Source organism: Accipiter gentilis, chromosome 15 (genome assembly GCF_929443795.1).
Source record: "Accipiter gentilis chromosome 15, bAccGen1.1, whole genome shotgun sequence".
Lineage (NCBI taxonomy): Eukaryota > Metazoa > Chordata > Aves > Accipitriformes > Accipitridae > Astur > Astur gentilis.
Window position 1 is genome coordinate 15830083 of NC_064894.1, and position 18894 is coordinate 15848976.

The 18894-nt window shown below is 40.8% G+C and overlaps 2 protein-coding genes across 7 annotated transcripts in view; one reads left to right on the forward strand and one right to left on the reverse strand.

Moving 5' to 3' along the window:
• Positions 1-5996, forward strand: part of KLHL32 (kelch like family member 32) — a 130395-nt gene extending 124399 nt beyond the window's left edge. For all 5 annotated transcript variants that reach the window (XM_049817648.1, XM_049817647.1, XM_049817649.1 and 2 more), the window contains 3 exons: positions 487-679; positions 2746-2840; positions 4661-5996. In XM_049817648.1, the coding sequence (XP_049673605.1) occupies positions 487-679; positions 2746-2840; positions 4661-4822 (450 nt within the window). In that variant the 3' untranslated portion in view covers positions 4823-5996. The remainder of the gene's footprint in view (positions 1-486; positions 680-2745; positions 2841-4660) is intronic.
• Positions 5997-12748: 6752 nt separating this feature from the next.
• The window catches only part of MMS22L (MMS22 like, DNA repair protein), a 98669-nt gene continuing 92523 nt past the window's right edge, over positions 12749-18894 (reverse strand). For both annotated transcript variants that reach the window (XM_049817626.1, XM_049817627.1), the window contains 3 exons: positions 17955-18051; positions 16586-16753; positions 12749-14237 (listed from right to left, as the gene is read on the reverse strand). In XM_049817626.1, the coding sequence (XP_049673583.1) occupies positions 14156-14237; positions 16586-16753; positions 17955-18051 (347 nt within the window). In that variant the 3' untranslated portion in view covers positions 12749-14155. The remainder of the gene's footprint in view (positions 14238-16585; positions 16754-17954; positions 18052-18894) is intronic.

Here is an 18894-nt window from a genome sequence, read left to right on the forward strand (position 1 = left end):
GATTCTTTAGGAAATAAGTTTTCCCTATTGCTCCATTGCCCAAGGATAAGATCAAATAAGCTTCTGAATGATGAAACGTGGAAGTATCCCTCTTCTCTCCTAACAGAGCTAGCTGGTACGGATAATTTTAGCACTTGATACAAAGGAGACATCTAACAGTCTTGCTTAAGGAGGATTTGCTACTGAATTATAAAGAAAAAAAGCTTTGAAACCTGATGAGCTAAACAGGAGAAAATACAGAGCAAGAAATACTACTAAATTAATGAATTTAAATGTGAGAACTGCAAACCACGTGTTGAAAGTCTGGTATGTCTAGTCAGTGTTATAACCAACATGTATGTTTAACATACGAACGACAGGAGTACATATACTTGCAATTTCTGGCAAGGGTAAGGAGAACACCAGTAACATGCTGCTATTATTGTACTACTAATATAGGTATGTCTTTGAGCAGTGCTGAGACAAATTCTCTCTTTCTCCTTCCAGAATAAGTGGTTAAGCCGTAGCCCAATGTTGCAGAGGAGAGTGTATCACTCCATGGCTGCTGTCCAAAGGAAACTTTACGTGTTAGGTGGGAACGATCTCGACTACAACAACGATCGGATCCTGGTCCGGCACATAGACTCCTACAGCATAGACGCTGACCAATGGACGCGTTGCAGCTTCAACATGTTGACAGGTGAGTATTGTACACCAAAAGGGGAAACTCGCTACTATTAAAATAAAACATCGATTCTTTTCCCTTTAGATGCCTTTAGTATTTGGAACTCCATGACTTTGCTGCGATTGCTTCCAATTTAGGGACCATCATTGGCCAGGAAGACACTTTTGATTACTGTGCTGGCATTGCGTTCTACAAAACATTTGTTTTAGGACATTGTAGACTAAATTTTAAGGAGGTGCACATAAACTTAATTTGATTAAGCAATCAAAAATAATTTGTCATAGTACTACCAGTACTTATTTTTGATTCTTCAGAAGCTTTCCTGCGGTGATAGATTTAGCTCCCTGTTTGAGTGTAGAATAGGCAGATGTGTCTCTGCCATAACAACATCGTTTCGTAGTGCTTTCTGCTGGCATTACAAGGGCAAAGATTTCACTGAAATCCATTAACCGTCACTTACTCCTAAACAGCATCATCTTAATAAATTACCCGAAAGGAGGTGTCTTTGTTGGAATTCTGTCAAGTCAGGAATGAGTTGAGCAGCTCAGGTAGCTACAGGTTCTGTAAAGTTCTTCTTGACCCTCATTAGAACTGTTACAGTAGCAACTTGCAAAGCACTGCAACTTGCTGTCCCCAGCACCAAGTCCACCAATTTCACCGCCACCTGATACAATTCCCAGATGTACCACCCCCTCAAATCCCTGGAAGAGACAGGCATGTGACACATTCTCAGAGTAGCACCAACAGTAGTGGCTTTGCAGAAAAGGATGGATTTCCAGGACAGGACAGCATTAATATTGGGGCTGTCCTCTCGTGCAGCAGACTTGGAGCTCAATTAGTAACAGTACTGGCTGTCAGAAAGTTTCAGCGCAGACTGCTATAGGAGTTCTAGAACTGAGCCTACCTCACTTTTCATCCTTTTGCATTTGGCGTTGCATTGATTTCTGAGATCTGCGCTGAAAAGGATACAAAGGATGTAGGAGCTTAACTAGAAGCTCTGAATAGCTAGAAACACCAGGTCAGAGAAATGAACATCTGACAATTAAGGCAGTCGCCTTATGTCTTTTTCCTCCCGGTAGGATTAAAAGCTGCTCTAGTGGCAGCTTTGTTCTTTAAGATATTGCATTGGGTTTATTAATCTCTGGGATCTGGAGGAGAGTTGCTTGTGTTTTGAGTCAGGTCACTGGAGTACTTCATGGACTTTGGGGAGAGAGTCATAGATTAACAATGAGCTACACATTGTTAAACAGAACTAGTTCTTCATACCCCTTTTGCTCTCCTGTTAATTATTTCATTTTATTATCTGGAGGAATTGACAGTCTTTGAGAAGGACATAATCTGATTTGCAACTGCAAAAGCGCTGGCACCGCAGGCACCCTCATTCTGGAGCTGACCCTATACCACTAAATGCTGTGAGAGAGTAGCGTAGCCTCTCCTCAGATATGACCTGGTGGGTTGTTTCCACTACCTGCACCTTAAGAAGCCATCTAAGCCTTTCTTTGCATCTCTGCAGCTGGCAGTAAATGTGCCTGTTGCACTGTGTAGTGCAGATTTTTTGAGGCTGTATTTATCCTTCAAAACTTCCACACTTGTTCAGGACACCATTGCTGTGGGGATGAGCTTGCACAGCAGCTTCTGCAACTTTTGCCATACTCGTACCTGGAGGAACAGGAGGACAAACAGGTGTGGGCAGAACGTGAGGAGTGTTCAGCTCTCTTGGCCTATGTGTCTATTTGGATGTTCATGTGTGACAGTAGCCGAGAGGCAGGTGAGGAGCTTGCCTATCACCTATGAAATACACACGTACAAAAACCTGTGCCATTGAGGAGACAGCAGATGGTCCCCTGCACTGCCTCAGTTTATTGCTCATCTGGGGTATCTCTCTGGACAGCACCGTACAGGGCTCCTGGGGAGAGCAAAGAACAACCCTCATGCTTCATCTTCACTCTCACATGTTCTGAATTCTGAAACAGTCAAGTTACTGCCAGGTGCATTTGCATCCTATTACAGAATTCCAACATTCGGTGTTAAAAGGGTTAATTAAACACTGAAAGTGGTTTCTATTTCCTTTTTTGCTTCAGGTCAAAATGAGTCTGGAGTTGCTGTCCACAATGGTAGAATATATTTGGTTGGTGGCTATTCAATTTGGACAAATGAGCCTTTGGCATGTATCCAGGTGAGTGATTTAGGTTTCTTCTAATGTCTTTTCCAATAATTTTGCAAGGATACATTTTGCACAGAGGTTATTCAAAAAGGAAAATGCATGTGAAGTGGAGAGATTAAGGATGTTTCTTATGCAGCCACTGAGCCTGCATAAACACAGAGAGGAAGTACTGTGGATATTAAAAATATTTCCAGATGAGCCAACAGATGCAATTCTTCTAAGATATTCTAGTAAAACAGGGGAGTCTCTCCTTTGGCGAGGTTTGGCTAAAATAATGGGTATATATTCTCAGGTTAACACAATCAAATTCAACAGTAAAAGGGTTGCAGAAATGGATGATGAGGCATGAGCTAACAATTTTTCAGCCCGTCTTGTGACTTTTCCCCGCCCCCCCTCTCTCAAGTTGTCTTTCTGAAGAGCAGCCAGGCTTAACGAGTTGTTCTTTGACAAAGTTGAGTCAGCCTGCAACCTGCTCTAGCGCTTACTGCTTCAAAGCTTGAATGGAAGTTTTTTGAGCCCTGCTGTAGGCAATAGGTTGTCCAACAAACTATTCTGCTCTCTCATCTTGTATAAGAGCAGCTTTCCTGCAGATCCATGGCTTTCAGGTATTCCTGTACAGAAATTAGGAATTCTTATCTTTCTGCATGTTTCTGAGTGAAGCAAATCTGTATCACAGCCAATGCTTTGTGACCAGCTGGGCAGTTACAGACAGAAACTCGTTTACATCTCAGTTTCTGCACTTTTGTTGATAAACAACATTTTCATTAGCTTCCAACTTTTTGGATGTTAGGATTTCACCTTCAAACTGTCCCATAAGACTAGAAGTTAGACTTCGCATAAGAAGGGAATGTATTAGATGTCAAGCTGCTGGTCTTATAATGAACGCATATTAGCATGAGTTTGTAAAGAATAGATCGTGCAAGATAAGCAGTTAAAACCATGTCCTGGTCACAGTATAATTGTGTTTTACTAAGTTGTTGGATACCATACCTAACAATTGTTATTGGAAAAAGTCATTCAAACTGGCTTCAATAACACTAGCTGACACACAGTGCTTCAGATGGAGTAATAGCACAATATCAAGGTGGTGGCTGTACTCCACCACCACGCTTGTCTATAACCAGCAGGTACTTTGCAGTATTGCACCTGGCTTTAAATACTGCTTAGTGACAAGTGAAAATGATCCTGGGATCTTGCTTTCTTAAATGGACATTTGTCCACATCCCCAAACTGGTCGTGAACTGGCAGCCTGCCTGAGACAGTCCTCACATTAAAGGCAAAAGAAGTATAATGAGTGCTTTGGCAGGGCTGCATGTGCTGCCCCTTCTCAGTTGTTGGCAGTGTGCCTGGCTTTAACCAGCAAAACTAACCCTTTTATCTTCAAATTCAGCAGATTTGAGCTTGTGCTCTTCTTTGGAAGAAAAAAATCCACTTTTTCCGTATATCTTCATTTTCTTTAAGTCATTCATTTATTTGGCCTTTCCAGCTTCCACAGAGTTCCCTTGCTCCCCATACAGCACCAAGCTGACAAACAATCCATACTCTGTGGTAACAGTAGCACTTCTGTGCAGCGTACACTACTTCCATGGCTGCACGTTCTGCTGTCAGGAGGCAGGATCCAATGTCGCTGTCTGCTACCAAGTGCCTGAGCTAGCATAAGATTTGGGTAATGAGGACAGCAATAGATCACCAGACCCATCGATACAATCCAAAAATGATCTGAAACTACCTTTCTGTTGGGATTAATAGTTCATCTATGCGGTGTGTGCCAGCAAGTTTGTTTCAGCTTTCTTCCGTGATCCCTGAAATATTTTGTATGCTTTGCCCCGCAGGTGCTGGATGTTAGCAAGGAAGGGAAGGAAGAGGTATTCTATGGGCCTACACTCCCCTTTGCTTCCAATGGAATAGCAGCATGCTTTCTTCCAGCTCCTTATTTCACGTGCCCTAACCTTCAGACACTGCAAGTGCCTCACCACAGGATCGGCACGATGTGAGACAAGGAATGTGCACTTCATAAAATCAGAGGGGGTAAAAAATCAAACCCTGTGTATAGAAGGGTTTCTCTGGATCGGTGAGCAGAATCAATCCACCCAGGCTGCTGCTTTACCTTCACGCATTTGTCTTAAAGTCGGATCACAATAGGCAGGAAGGAAGCTACAAAAACTGTCTGCAGTTTCTCTCCTCTGCCTCAGATGTAGAAGCATACACATGACAGCATTTGGTATTTCTGCTGGTGACTACTCGCTACTTGTCTCTACTTCATCTCCTTATGCAACTTCGTAAGGCATTGTGAATGCTCACTGCTCCTCCTGGGCTGCTGCTCTATGGAGCCTGCACGTTCAGTTGTTCACCAATGGCACTTTCAAAGCCCATAGAAAGCTCTGTTTATGTTGACAAAGATGATGTAATACTGTGGCAGTTATGCAACTTACTGAATACCTTTGGCAAAAAGAATAACAAATGTATTGACTTCTAATTCCAAACTCCCATCGTTTACGGTTTCTCATTTAATAATACTTCATTTGAAATTTAAATACTGCAAGGCAGATTAAAACAAGCAAGCCCTATAGTATATGAGGGACAGATAAAAATTGTCTCAGCTGAAAGACAAAGACACTGAAACCTCATGGTTAAACCCAAGTCTGAACTCAATGTGTTTGTCTGAGGATCTGAAGATCATTTGGGATGTCATTTACCAAGGTCTACTACCAAATAAATGTTACCTTCTGTCATATGATCAATTCTTCCTGACAGCTGCAGTCTTTTAATGGTGGAGAACAGCCTCTTTACTGTATAATTAAAATGTGCCATTTACTTAATATTTTTAATATCCAGTTTGCAAGGGGTCACCACATTTACAATTATCAATGAACAGTCTCATTTTGTCCAACATATGGTCCCACAAATCACTGGTCTCCAGAGGCTAAACAGGTGTAGAACAATGTCAATATTTATTTATTTATTCTTTCAGTTTATATAGTGTGTCTCCATTCCGTACTCCAGGCATATGCCAGTTCACAATAAATACTCTAACATGTTATATTTTGGCTTTGCTTGGCTACTGCAGCCCCTGTCTTATTTCTGTGTTTTATTTACATATCTAACAACAACTTTAATGTTTGTAAATATTAACCAAGCATGTAATTAAATCTTTCTCTATTTATGATTTATGGGTACTATGCACTTCTCTGCTTTACCTACTGATCTGTTCCCTGCCACCGTGCTATCTGAGCAGGCCTATGAAATTCCTGCTGATGCTCATGCAAATGCCATGTGCAGAATATGCTGCAGCAATCGCCTGCGCTTGCTGGACAGGAACGGGCTTGAATTTGTCCAGTGAATGATGTTTCCAAATGAAATGAATCTTTTAAGGGTCTGGTTAGAGATACAGGGAGGTGAACTTTATCACCATTTCTGTCTCCAGCTGGGCAGTGTGCTCATGGAACATCACCTTTCCTTTCCCAGTAATTTTCAGGTTAGAAAGTTTCGTGGGTTTTTTTTTCTGAGCTTTCTCACTCTCAGTGCATAGAGCAGAGCTGCAGCTGTGCAGTCTTTGCCCAGCACACTAACTTGAGCGCTAACCATGTCTCCCTCTGCACAGAAAGCAAGCCTACATCTAGGCAGTACTTTAACTGCATGGGAGCTGTATAGGCTGTACATCAGGATTTGTTTTGTTTGTTTGTTTGAATTCCTTTGATGCTGATGGAAATCAGCATGCAAGGGCCAGCTCTCCTAACAGGCCATTTATACTTCAAAAATTTGACTGTTGCCCTGCATGGGCTGCAGGGCCCAAGCCTGGCAAGTATTTGAAGTTCTACTTATGTGTGACTCGCAGGGACACGAACATATTACATATCTCATTTTCAAGAAGAGAGTGGATAAGATAAAACGTGTGTTGTAGAGAGCCTGGGGGCTTTGAGTCTCATCCTGGAGGTACCACACCAGGTGAGTGAGCTGCTTTCACACTGGGTGCGGAACTGACATATACTTCCTATTTTGCAAGTGGTGGGAGAATTAATTTCTCGGCCTTTGTAAAGCCCAGTGCACTTCCAGACAGTAGTGCAAAGTAGATTTTGTATGTCTCAGCTTAGTTTTGAGGCTTTTATTCCTAGGCCTCATAGCTTATGACAGCTGTAGCTATGAAATAATTTCTAAACCGCTCCTCCTGGAGAGCAAGGGGAGGGATTACGATGGGTCTGGCAGACTGTTGAGCGGCGGCAGGAGCAAGCTGTGACAGAGGCCTGGGTTTGAGAAGCGGCGAGGGCAGCTTCCTTGTGCAAAGCAGCATGCGCCTCTTGGTTCAAGAACTGAAAGGCAGGAGTGTATGGCAAGAAAGTTATTTGTCGTGTTTGTTCTGCCCTTTTGACGCTTTCACTGTTCCGGTTGTTATCACCAATTGTCTGTACTGGTGAATAGCAGTTCTAAACAGCTGTGCAATTGCATTAAATTAGTTAAGGGTACCACAGCCACAGAGCCTCAGGACAACACATATGCTCCTATTAGCGTCAGGATTCTGCTCTGGCTCTTAATCATCAGGCTCCACTGATTACAGAGAAGTCTTTCACAGCAACCTCTTAGCCCCTAAGTTTTTGTGCCACACTTCCCTGTCTGGCTCTTTCTGCTTTTGTTGCAGGACCTACAGGACAGATGGGGTGCTTTGCTGCACCTGAAGTCAGAAAATGCCACACAGCCCTTGCCAGGTGAGCAAAACCCAGTGATTTATTGCCAGGTGAGAAAAGAGAAGGGTGCTGATGCAAGAGTAGGCAGAGAGCACGCTGGTGCCAGCAGTGGCTCTGCTCTGGCTGAGGGGTCTCTGCTAGGGAGGAAGGGGTTTGGGGGAGAGCCAAGGCTGCCCGGTGAGCTGAAGCTTCTGAATCGGCATGTCCTTGCTCTGCCACGTTTCCATTCGGTGTCCCTGGCTTCTGAAAATGCACTAGTTGCAGGCTCCCGTGTGCGAGCTCCAGATCTGCCTCTGCTGTTCTACATTTTGTACCATTTTTGGCAAACATAAACCTCTGAACCCAACCTTTGTCCCTACCCAGCCCACCGGTTTTGGTAAGTACCTCTGAAATGCAGTTTAGCTCAGTTTTTCCACAGAGCCTCAAAGATATCCACACTTGATGGTTCTGTCACTAGTGCCAGATCAGTGCAGCGTGACAGCAGCTGCTGACACAAGTCGCTCGGGCTCCCAGCTGGGAATGTACAAGCTAATGGTGCAGGCTGCAACTGGTAAGAAGTCACCAGTGCTTCAGAAAAGAGGTATCCTTACACAAGTGAATAACGTAACTGCTGCTGCAAACTGTTGGAGTTTGGAAGCTGGTGCAGTTCTGTGCCCTGAATTCCTTAGATTTACAGATTAAAGCTACTTGTAGCTGCAGCTAGGCTTTTGGGCCACGAGACCTGTACTGAAAAGCCTTTGCACTTTTATGCCTGTCCTGTGATCTCCTTTTTTGGGCCATTCCCATAAAGAGTAATATTTCATCCTTTATACAGCATACTTCATACACAGTGGGTGCTGGTCTCTTCTGTCAGGTGGCTGGTGATAGGACAAGAGGAAACGGCCTCAGGTTGTGGCAGGGGAGGTTTAGATTGGGCCTTAGGAAAAATTTCTGTACTGAAAGGGTTGTCAGGCACTGGAACAGGCTGCCCAGGGAAGTGGTGGAGTCACCATCCCTGGAGGTATTCAGAAAGCTCGTAGACAAGGCACTTCAGGACATAGTTTAGTGGGCATGGTTGACGGTTGGACTTGATGATCTTAAAGGTCTTTTCCAACCTAAACGATTCTGTGATTCACCTTTGAGTCCTAAGATGTGTTATCAGCTCTTCTTAGCTATAAATAACCACAGTGGCAATCAATCAGCTGCTTTGTGCTTTTTATCCAAAAAAAGACACAATTTCCAGAAGCAGCAGCACCAACAGCCGCCTCTGCCCCTTTTGTCTCTCTTGAGCATTTCACACCCAAGTGGTGACCAAAGAAATACTTCTGCGTTACAAGCCACCGTGCAGCACTAGTGGTTTTGTAATCCTTGTATTTCTAGTTGTGGCTTATGATTGTCTTCTTAACTTAGCAGCTTTCGGGGAAAGTATCTGACTCTCAGAATGGTTCAAACTTCTGTAACTCTTTTTGCTCCAAGTTTTGCCTTCCCCTGCTACCCTCCCCCAAACCTGTACAGACATTTAGTACATCAGTTGCAGAATCATGGAGAAATAGATAATTGAATATTCACACATGCAGAAACAACACAGGCAGAATGTGGAACAATGTGGAAACAAGCGCGAAAAGAGGCGGCATCTGTTTATTGAAAATTAGAATGTAGAATAAATTAAGAGGGCAAGGTTAAAACACTTCATCTGCAGGCAGAGTTTGTAGGGGAGGAAGACTTTGCAGGAAGTTTAGCACATAGACTATATAAAGGGCTTATACAGTTTTAATTTTGCAAAACAGGCTTTTTTTTTTTTTTCCCAAGGACACATTTTAGAGGGATAAAAAGTGTCCGCATAAAGAATGGTTTTCCAATAGAGATGATTATATATAGCTGTTTCACAGTAATGCCAGAATTAAAATGCTCAAATGTTAACTCTTACTGCGGGTAGATTAGGCTATGTTGCAGTGCTGCAAGTACTGAAGAACAGAGTATTTTTAGCGATACCCTGAATTCACGTAAGTGAATGCTGTGCTAATTTTTCCACCGCTGCCCATGCAGGTCATGTTGGCCCTTTCTAAAGCAAATAATTAATTTAGCAAACTTGCATTTTTAATGCCTGTTTGGGTGACATTCTACAGGGAGGAGAGTAGATCCAAGATAGTGTTTGATGGAATGAAAAATGCAGTGAATTTGGTTGTGACGTGGAGTTATTCTGCTGGCATTTCCCAAGGCCTGTAAAGCCACCCCATCCATGAATACAGGATTAGAGTTTTTAAATTTTTTTTGCTGTTCTATACATACCTTCGCATTTTGTACAATAAGTCTACAAAAGGTTTACCATTTTAAAGCTGTTCAAGTAGACAAAAGCCATATCCTAGTCATTCATCATAAAACAAGCTTAATTATGCTAGGACATATTGACACCGCATCAGATTTTTAATCTTCAACATAATTTTATAACCATTGCTAACAGATGGGCTGATTACACTGAATTTGAGTTTTAAGTAATAGTTAAAAATTATAAAATATGATTAAACTGAAAATACCCATGCATACATAATTTTCAGAAGCTACTGAAAGAAGGAAAAACAGAGCGCATAAAACCTCTTTTCTGTTTCCTAAGGGAAATACATTGCATTTAGGTGGACAGTTATCAAAGTTCCTTAAATGACTCTGTAAGTAGTATATGCTATTGGCAGTTCCTCTTCTGTGCAATTACAACAGATACGCAGAACCTTATTCTTTCCATAGGTCTGCTGCTCTATTCCAGCATAAAAGGCATAAATTTTTCTATTTCTGAAGCTCTTTTATTGAAACAAGTGCTTTCCCCCCCTCTATTTTTTTTTTTTTTGTCATTGAAAATGAAAGTAAGGAGTAATTTAAATTACCATGTTCCTGCTCTTTAATAACAATAACAAATGGGAAATTCTTATAAAATAGAGGGACAGCTTTGTGGAACTAATGGAAGTTGCATGTGAATTTTGAACAGAAGGTGTCTTTTTTTCAGTTACCATTTTAAGGTTACTAAAGGAAAGATAAGCCAGACTTCCCTCTCCCTGCCATTGTTTATGATGTGCTGGACATCTGTTTCATATCACAAGGATGATAATGGGTCAGAGGTGATCAGTATCCTGAATTCTGGACTAGGGAAACACTTTCTATTCAGCTCTCAATTCTATATATTGCGAAAAGAAAAGGGCAGAGTAGTCCTCTACCCACTTGTATCCTGGAATAGTCCTCTGGCCAGTGAGATCAGCATTGAAAATGCTCACAAGGCTCAAGTCTGCTGTACTTAACCAGGGCTCCTGTTAACTGTATTTGTATTTCTAAATGAAAGGAGATACTGGGTGTGGACCATGCAAGAGCTTTGGGGGAGGAAAAAGCTTACTGAGATTTAATATTTTGTTATAACTCCATGGATGTAGGACGCTTCTGTAGTGAGAATAATTAATCAATGTTCAAAATGGCTTAATACAACCCATTTTTCTTACATAGAAGAGGAGGAGGACTAAGCCCAGGTGCGTATGTTGAAGATTCTCTGAATTTCAGTAGGAACTTAACTATAACTTTTTTTCAGGATCTTTTCACCCTCAATTATGAAAGTTAGTTACAAGTGCAGTAAATGTCCCTCTTTGCAAGCAATGTTATTTTTAAACATACTGTGAGAGACCCTTACCTTCCAAGAAGTACAATGCTGCCCTACTGCTACAAAAATGCAGGCCAAAGGAGGATCTTATAAAAGGCAAAATCAGGCTATTACTTTATGCTGACGTTCAGACCCAAACTGGGGCAAAACAAAGCTGGCTGGCTGGCTGGAGAGGGCACGTGTTAGTGCAGCCAACACACTCACCTGCAGCGTGGCTTTAGTGCACCACATCTGACCTAACTTTTAACTCAGACCACGGCTGTGTCTCTGTAGCATAGTGTTCATGTGTAAAATAATAGAGAAAGGTTTAATTTAAATAATATTCAGTGTCCTGAATAGCCTTTTGTGCTGGTTTTGGCTGGGGTAGAGTTCATTTTCTTCATAGTAGCTGGTATGGAGCTACGTTCTGGATTTGTGCTGAAAACAGTGTTGACAATTCAGGGCTGTTTTTGTTACTGCTGAGCAGGGCTTGCACAGAGCCAAGGGCTGTTCTGCTCCTCACCCCACCCCACCAGCGAGGAGGCTGGGGGGGCACAAGGAGCTGGGAGGGGACACAGCCGGGACAGCTGACCCCCACTGACCCGAGGGGTATCCCAGACCATAGGACGTCACGCTCAGCATATACAGCTGGGGAAGAAGAAGGAAGGGGGGGATGTTCAGAGTTAAGGTGTTTGTCTTCCCAAGTAACCGTGCTGGAGCCCTGCTGTCCTGGAGATGGCGGAACACCTGCCTGCCTGTGGGAAGTGGGGAATGGATTCCTTGTTTTGCTTTGCTTGCATGTGCAGCTTTTGCTTTCCCTGTTAAACTGTCTTCATCTCAGTCCACGAGTTTTCTCACTTTTACCCTACTGATTCTCTCCCCCATGCCATCGGGGCGGGGGAGTGAGCTAGCAGCTGTGTGGGGTTTAGTTGCTGGCTGGGGGGTTAAACCACCACACCTTTATACAGATAGCATCAAGTAAGACACAATTCTTTTTGTTTGTGGTGGTTTTCAGTCTTTACTTTTTCTATATTGTACTTAAAATCAGCACTTTCTTCTTGCCACCTAACTTGTTTTGGACTGTTTCGGTGTATACTTGGTAAGTCAGTCTAGAGTAGCACTCTTCAAGCCTTCATCTCATTAATATTATCAGAACTGTCAGTCACATCTGCAACTGTCCATACCAAATAATTAGACCCAACCATGTTGTCCATTTGGCACTGGTTGAGGAATACAATGCAAAATGCTTTATTTCTGTTCGCATTAACTTGACAGAGAAGGAGGGTAATTTCCAAACTGTTCAAACTAGCTTATCATGCACCACGAGCTGCTATGCATTTACATAAAGCCCTGTTGCTTTTTCAGAAACTTCCAACCACTACAGATAGTATTAAATATATCTTTAACAACCTACTAACCACATCAGTTTATGTTTTGTTATAATATCTGCTCTATCCTTTAAGAGTCAAAGGTTTTACTTTCAGGAAGCAATACTACAGTCAGACATCTGTTCTGTGATCTGTATGGTAGGACTCAAATTTCTATTAATCTCTCTTGGAGAGGTTTTTATTTTTTTTAATTTATTTTTTAAAAAAGCTTTTTAGAAGCACAATCCTCCTGAGATGAATAAAACTCCTCCCAGGTACAGAAGCTTACAAGAAGCTACAATGCAAGTTCAATAAGTCACTTTCATAATGAAAAGAACCTCCATGTTCTGCACTATTAAGTAGCCTAAACAGGCTTTTAGTTACTGCATTATCTAAAGTAACAATAGCAGATTTAGGCAAAAAGATTATCTAGTTTGACTTGATAAGATTACTGAAATGAAAGAGAAGCTGCTCTGAACAAGATTTCAGGGATTTTTATGGAGCTATTAGACACAAAAATAATCTTTCATTCCCATTAATATTGTAAAGTTAAAATTTGAATAACTTTAAAAGTAAGCAGCCTGTTCAGCAGTGTTGCCATTAAGGGCAAACTTACTGCTCCCAAAGTCCAGTAAGTAGCTGCAGAAATACAGGTTATTGAGGGAAGTGAAAATGTGAATACCACAGCCATTAATGAAAGTTTCCTGAGAACTTTAGGAAAAACACGTAGAAAAAGTTACAGAGCTAGGCCTGTCCTGGAAAGACCCAAAAGCTAATCCATAACACAGCAAAATATTTGAAAGATCCAGCTTTCCAGGCAAACAGGAATAATGACTAGCCTATGATGAAATGAAATAAATTCCCCAAATGAGTATTTTCTTTAGAGGTCTGTCCTCTCTTCTTTTTTCTCATACCATTTACACCTAGTCTAAGTTAAATGGATAATTAACAGTGTCATGACTAATAAAAAGATCATGGGATCACTGGAAATTATGGGTTAATTTTAAGAACATACTATTGAAAAGGAAAAGAACAGGCAATCCGAATCTGCCTTTTTTTGTATTACCCACAGAGACAACAGAAGAGATTTTACACTGGAATCTGAAAAACTTTAATGTTTTAATACAGGTGGAAGGTTAAGACAGCTATATACATTTTGTGCAACATATACACAAGCCCTCTTAGCAACTGCTAGCTCTACCCCACTGACAACTCCTAGTGCATTCAACACGTTCAGTACTAGAGATCACAGTTTTTTCCCATTCTACTAAAATAATAAATTCGAAATTACAAAGTTATGATTTTCATAAGACCATACTGAATAAGATTTTCAAAAGTTAAGAGGGTCAGGTCTCACTCAATGTGAAATGAGTTCTGAAATTCCTGATTCTTTGAAATCCTACCTTGTATGCTGCAATACAGGTTCTGCTCACATGGACATTTTAACATGTAATAAATTTGCTGTATCTTTCAATCACCATTCAACAGTATATTGAGAGTTACTCTTCAGACGCATGACAATACTCAAATACCACAGAAATTATTAAAATTAATACATAACAAAACAAAATTGATAAATGTATTGTCATTGTAAAGAAAAAGAACTTGGCTAGTGTGTTGTAGAGTGCAGGTTTAGGTATCGACAGTGTCAGAACATTCAAGAGGAAACGATTAATCACCAGCACACTGCTAACCTGTCTCGTTTTCCAGTTTTTGTATCTCATTTTGTCCAGCCTCTGTGAGGTGAGATAAGAGTCTTTTATAGGCTTCTCTGTTGAAAAAAAACCAAAAGAATGTAACATGTTACTTAAACAATCTCAATCTCACGCATCCGAGGAGTAAAAGAACGTAATTCCCAAACACATTGTTTACATATTGGGATATTAAAACATAGTAACTTTCCTCCCCTCCCACCCACCCCCATCCGTTCAACTGCTTTGTTTGCTCTGAATTTTTAGCATGGCCAGGTTGGAAGAAGAATAAGGATTGCATTGTTTATGGCTACAAGTGTAGTAGTGAAGATGCTTAGAAGTCTACTTGTTTAGTAAAATGCTGTGAAATAGATGTTTGTTTTTTTAAAAATTTTAAAACATGAAGTTTCCAAGGCTTAGATGAGATGATTGGCATTCAGACTTCATCATGTTTGCTATCCGATTTCTGCATAAGAAATCTGTCTGTGACTCATGCTACAGCACAGTGCTGTGAGCCACTGGCACTAGGGTGCAGACTGGCACTCACACAGATTTAGACCATCATCCTCAACAAAGGGCAATGACCGTTTCAAAATAAACCTGGAGGTCAGAAAGGGATTGTCACGTAAGTGGATTTTCCAGAAGAGTACGTATGCATTGGCAAGACTTTTCACTTGATGTTCATTCTAATCCTCTCCAACCCACACAATATAAATTTTGTTAAAATACTGCCTCTGACATTTATATATCTTTTTATTCTAATTATATATCTTTTTCATGAAATATTAACTTGTGCAAACAAACCTGCAGTTTTCATACTAGTTCCTTGCAATAATAATACTGACATCACCAGTATAAGCATCTAATGCAACTTCTGAACTTCGTTCCTTTTTTTTTTTTTATATATATATATATATATATATATGCTTGCAGTTTAATGTCTACAATAATTGCACAGAATATGTTAATATAATGTTATTTAGTGGCCAGGACTGAAGAGAGAAAATCAGTTATTAGTGTTCTTAATAAAATGTTCAGGGATCACCTTAGACTGCTGGGTAATGGAATACATTCTAAATAAAAATTATTATTACAAAACATCAGATTAGGTAATATATATACATTAAGTGATGAGGCCAAAAGAAATTTAACTTTTCAGTAATCTCCAAGCATGTATTTCAGGAAGCTCAACCAACCTGCTTTTTTTTTTCATATTTTTTAGGTAAAGGGATGAATTGTACCTTATTAACAGTACTCAAAAAAAAAAAAAAAAAGAAAATTGGCTATGAAATATATTATCAAAAGATCAAAAACAATTAGGTTGAAAATCCTGCACATAATGGTACTTCAGTCTGACCTCGGATGAATTCCCTTAAATAAAAGCAAATGCATTTGTTGGTAGAGGATAATAAAAAGTGAATAATATAACTACAAATGAGTTAAATATATTTTTCATGAAATAGAAAATGAATACCCTTTACTGTCTCAAGAGTTACATTCTTGTACAACTCCGTCTTTCGGGTGTTTTATAGCCCCGGCCCTGCTGACACGTACCTCAAAACTTCTCCAGCCTGAGGTGCGACTAGGATCCTACCCGTGGAGTAGTCCCGGTACCTGAATTAGTGCAACTGCTGAGGCCAGTTCCTTGCCCAGGCTCACACGCGGGTCAAGGGCCAGCCTTCCAGGGAGCACAACTGCCAGGAGAAGCTCTTCTGGCTCAGGTGCCACACTGGGCAGAGCGTCCTGGAGTTTTGTAAGAGCATTTATACAGATGCTGAAAGTTCACTGCTGCATCTGTGCGCTGAGATGCTCCGTGTCTGCGCGGAGCTGCTCACCTCGTGTGCCAGTTCCTCCTAATGCTAGATGGATTCACGAGTCAAATATTTCTGTCCTAAGTTCTTGGGGGCAAAGGGAGGAAGTGTGAGTCTGCTGTGCCTATTGGGGAGAGGCGGCCAGCCTCTTCTGGATGCCCACAACTCTCCTATGTTTGTGTTATGAGAGACCTCTTGAAATGAAGCCATGGGTATTTCTTTTCCAAGCATCTCACTCCGATCGTACCTGATTATATTGTAATTTTAAGATATGACCCATGTAGTCCTTTAAAACAGGGACTGACAGGAAAATTCTTTGGGGCAGGAATTCCTCTTTATTCTGTTTTGGAACATAGAGTGTAGTGAGCAGAGGCAACCCAGCTTCACATAAATTCTACTGGGGTCTGTAGCCCTAGTGTCGAAACATCTCTGGAAATATTTAGCAAATATAGATGGCTTAAAACCATGAAAAGCCTGAGCAAAGGGAGATTTCTAGCTGAACACGCTTTAAAATCACTCATTTTTGAGTATCTGTGCTGCTGTCTGACATTGCTTTCTTTCAAGAGAATAAACCTTACTGCTCATTGTCAAAAAACAATATTAAATAAAAATCAAACCTCTGTGCAGCATTCCTTCCAAGACCTTGTTTGTGCTCCGAATCCTTCAGAGACTGTGTGATTGTGGGAATCAGGCTGGTAACTAATGTCTGATCCAAGACTGCCACTGTTCCTAGTATGCTGAAAACCCGGTGATCATACACGGCAGTATAGTCCTGGATAAACTGCCTGAGGGGGACACAGAGGCATTTAATGCAAGGTCAAAACTAGATGCAGAGAACATGCCAAGAACAACTGAAGAGTCTAATCAGAACAAGCAATCTGGCTGCATGGCAATTTTCATATTGTTACACTGAAATACTCTACATGGAATACTTTTTCCAAACGAAGCCATGCTTTTGAAGGCTAACGCTAAAAATCCCACATGTTTATTTTCGAGCAAATAATTGTCAGATTCTGCTGCTGTTTCACCAGGGCTGACTTGTTCCAGAGCACTTTACTTCGTAATGTGCCTGAATGCAAAACTAAAATGTGTATGTATTATTTAATAAAAAATAATAATTAAAAAAATAAAGACCAGCCCAACAAGAGATATCGATTCAATTCTGCAGAAATAATATTAGCATTTCTTATAAAGCTCCACTGGACCTTAAGCAGGGCAGACCACTGGATGGAAGCGTACCCATTTGTCTTCCTGAGGGTTTGAGGCCTTTTAAGATCACAGATTACATTCGAATCAGAAGTAACACCCTAGGGATGAAACAGCCCATGAACGTGATATATCATGTACTGGGAGACTGGCATGCCCACAAACATCCATTCTTATTTCAGTGAGTCCCTCTGGAGCCTTCACCTAGACATGACCCAGCACAGCACCAGTGCCTAGGTTTGCAAAATGTCTTCAGGTCTCAGCTCATGCAGCTCTTCTACTGTATCCAGGTGAGAAATAGGATTCATTTTGCAGAGGTATGAAATAAGTATAATTTACATTATAATAAGCTATTATTTATTTGTCACAAAATCAAATCAATCAAACAAAAAAGAAGCTAAGCTTCTTGTATGAGGATTTGCTCTTCATTATATACACTTCAAATCAGGCATGCACATCTTTCACAGCACCTAACACTGACCATCCCCATTCATGAGCAGTTTTCCCATTGCAGCAGCAATATACCTCTCTATTCTAATACACCTTTCAAAACAGTACCTAATCCAGCAGAAAGCAGGTACGTTTCTCTCTTCTACTTTTCTTGCTCTGGCTTTTTGGCCAAGCTATGTTTAAAACCAGTGCCAAAAGCACCATTATTTAAACACCGTAAACAAGTGATAATGCAGTATGTTAAGGATAATCAGTTATTTTAAAGAAAACATGTTTGCTGTCAATTGGCTTGCAGTAGCTTCACTGCCAATTGGCATATTTTCTGGTTACCTAAATACAGAAGTCAGCTGGGTGGCACGTTCTCCTCCTGACCCTGCTTGGCAGCCTTCTACCATGTACTGTACGATGTCTGTAGATATTTTTTTAACTGTAAAAGAAAAATCACAAGATTCACACAGAGCTCTTGAACTGACCATCTGGAGAATGTCCTTCCTGAAGACTACAATTTTTAAATGAGAAAAAAATGGTTTTATCTTACTTTGATGCAAGGGAAATGACTGTGAGAGCAGTTAGTTAGATTGGCTATAAAGAACAGAATGAATCACAGATTTATGCCAAAGTCTTATTTTCACTACCATTATCCTTTAAACATACAGATTTTTAAGGACGCTATGGTCTCTTTAAGTCAAATCAAAGAGACACACACTTAGTGGAAATAGAGATTTTATTTAAATTTAAGTTCTGTTTGTATTCTTTAATCATTCCTATTTGAATTAAAGAAAAGCAGTCATGGCATTATACCCTGCCCAAAGCTATATAGATCTACTCCTTGCTTTCAGTGGTGAGTATTGTTCTGAATTCCACCCTACCTCTTTTTTTAAGGGGCAGAAAAAACCCAAACCCACAAACCCCACTATTTTCTTCCCCTTAATTGTTTCCAAATAAATATTCAGGTTGCAAGATACAGCTCTTTCTGTATAAAGGTGCAACTGGGCCGCCAGGACTTTTCTACACAGGTGTGGTGGAGCCCTGCCTAGGCAGGCAGCGAGCTGGTGGCTACAGCAGCACAGACATTCAGCTCATTCTACTCCACAGCACATTGCAAAGCAAGTCCTTTCAGCTTCAGGCAGATATGGCTATGATGGCAAAAGGGGGAAGAAAGGTGTGTGATGATTCAGCTAATTTCCTAAGCATATCTTGTCCTTGAAACTTTTATAGAGCAGAATTAAAAAGTACTTTATTAGACAAAATTCCCAGGAGAAGTCATAGG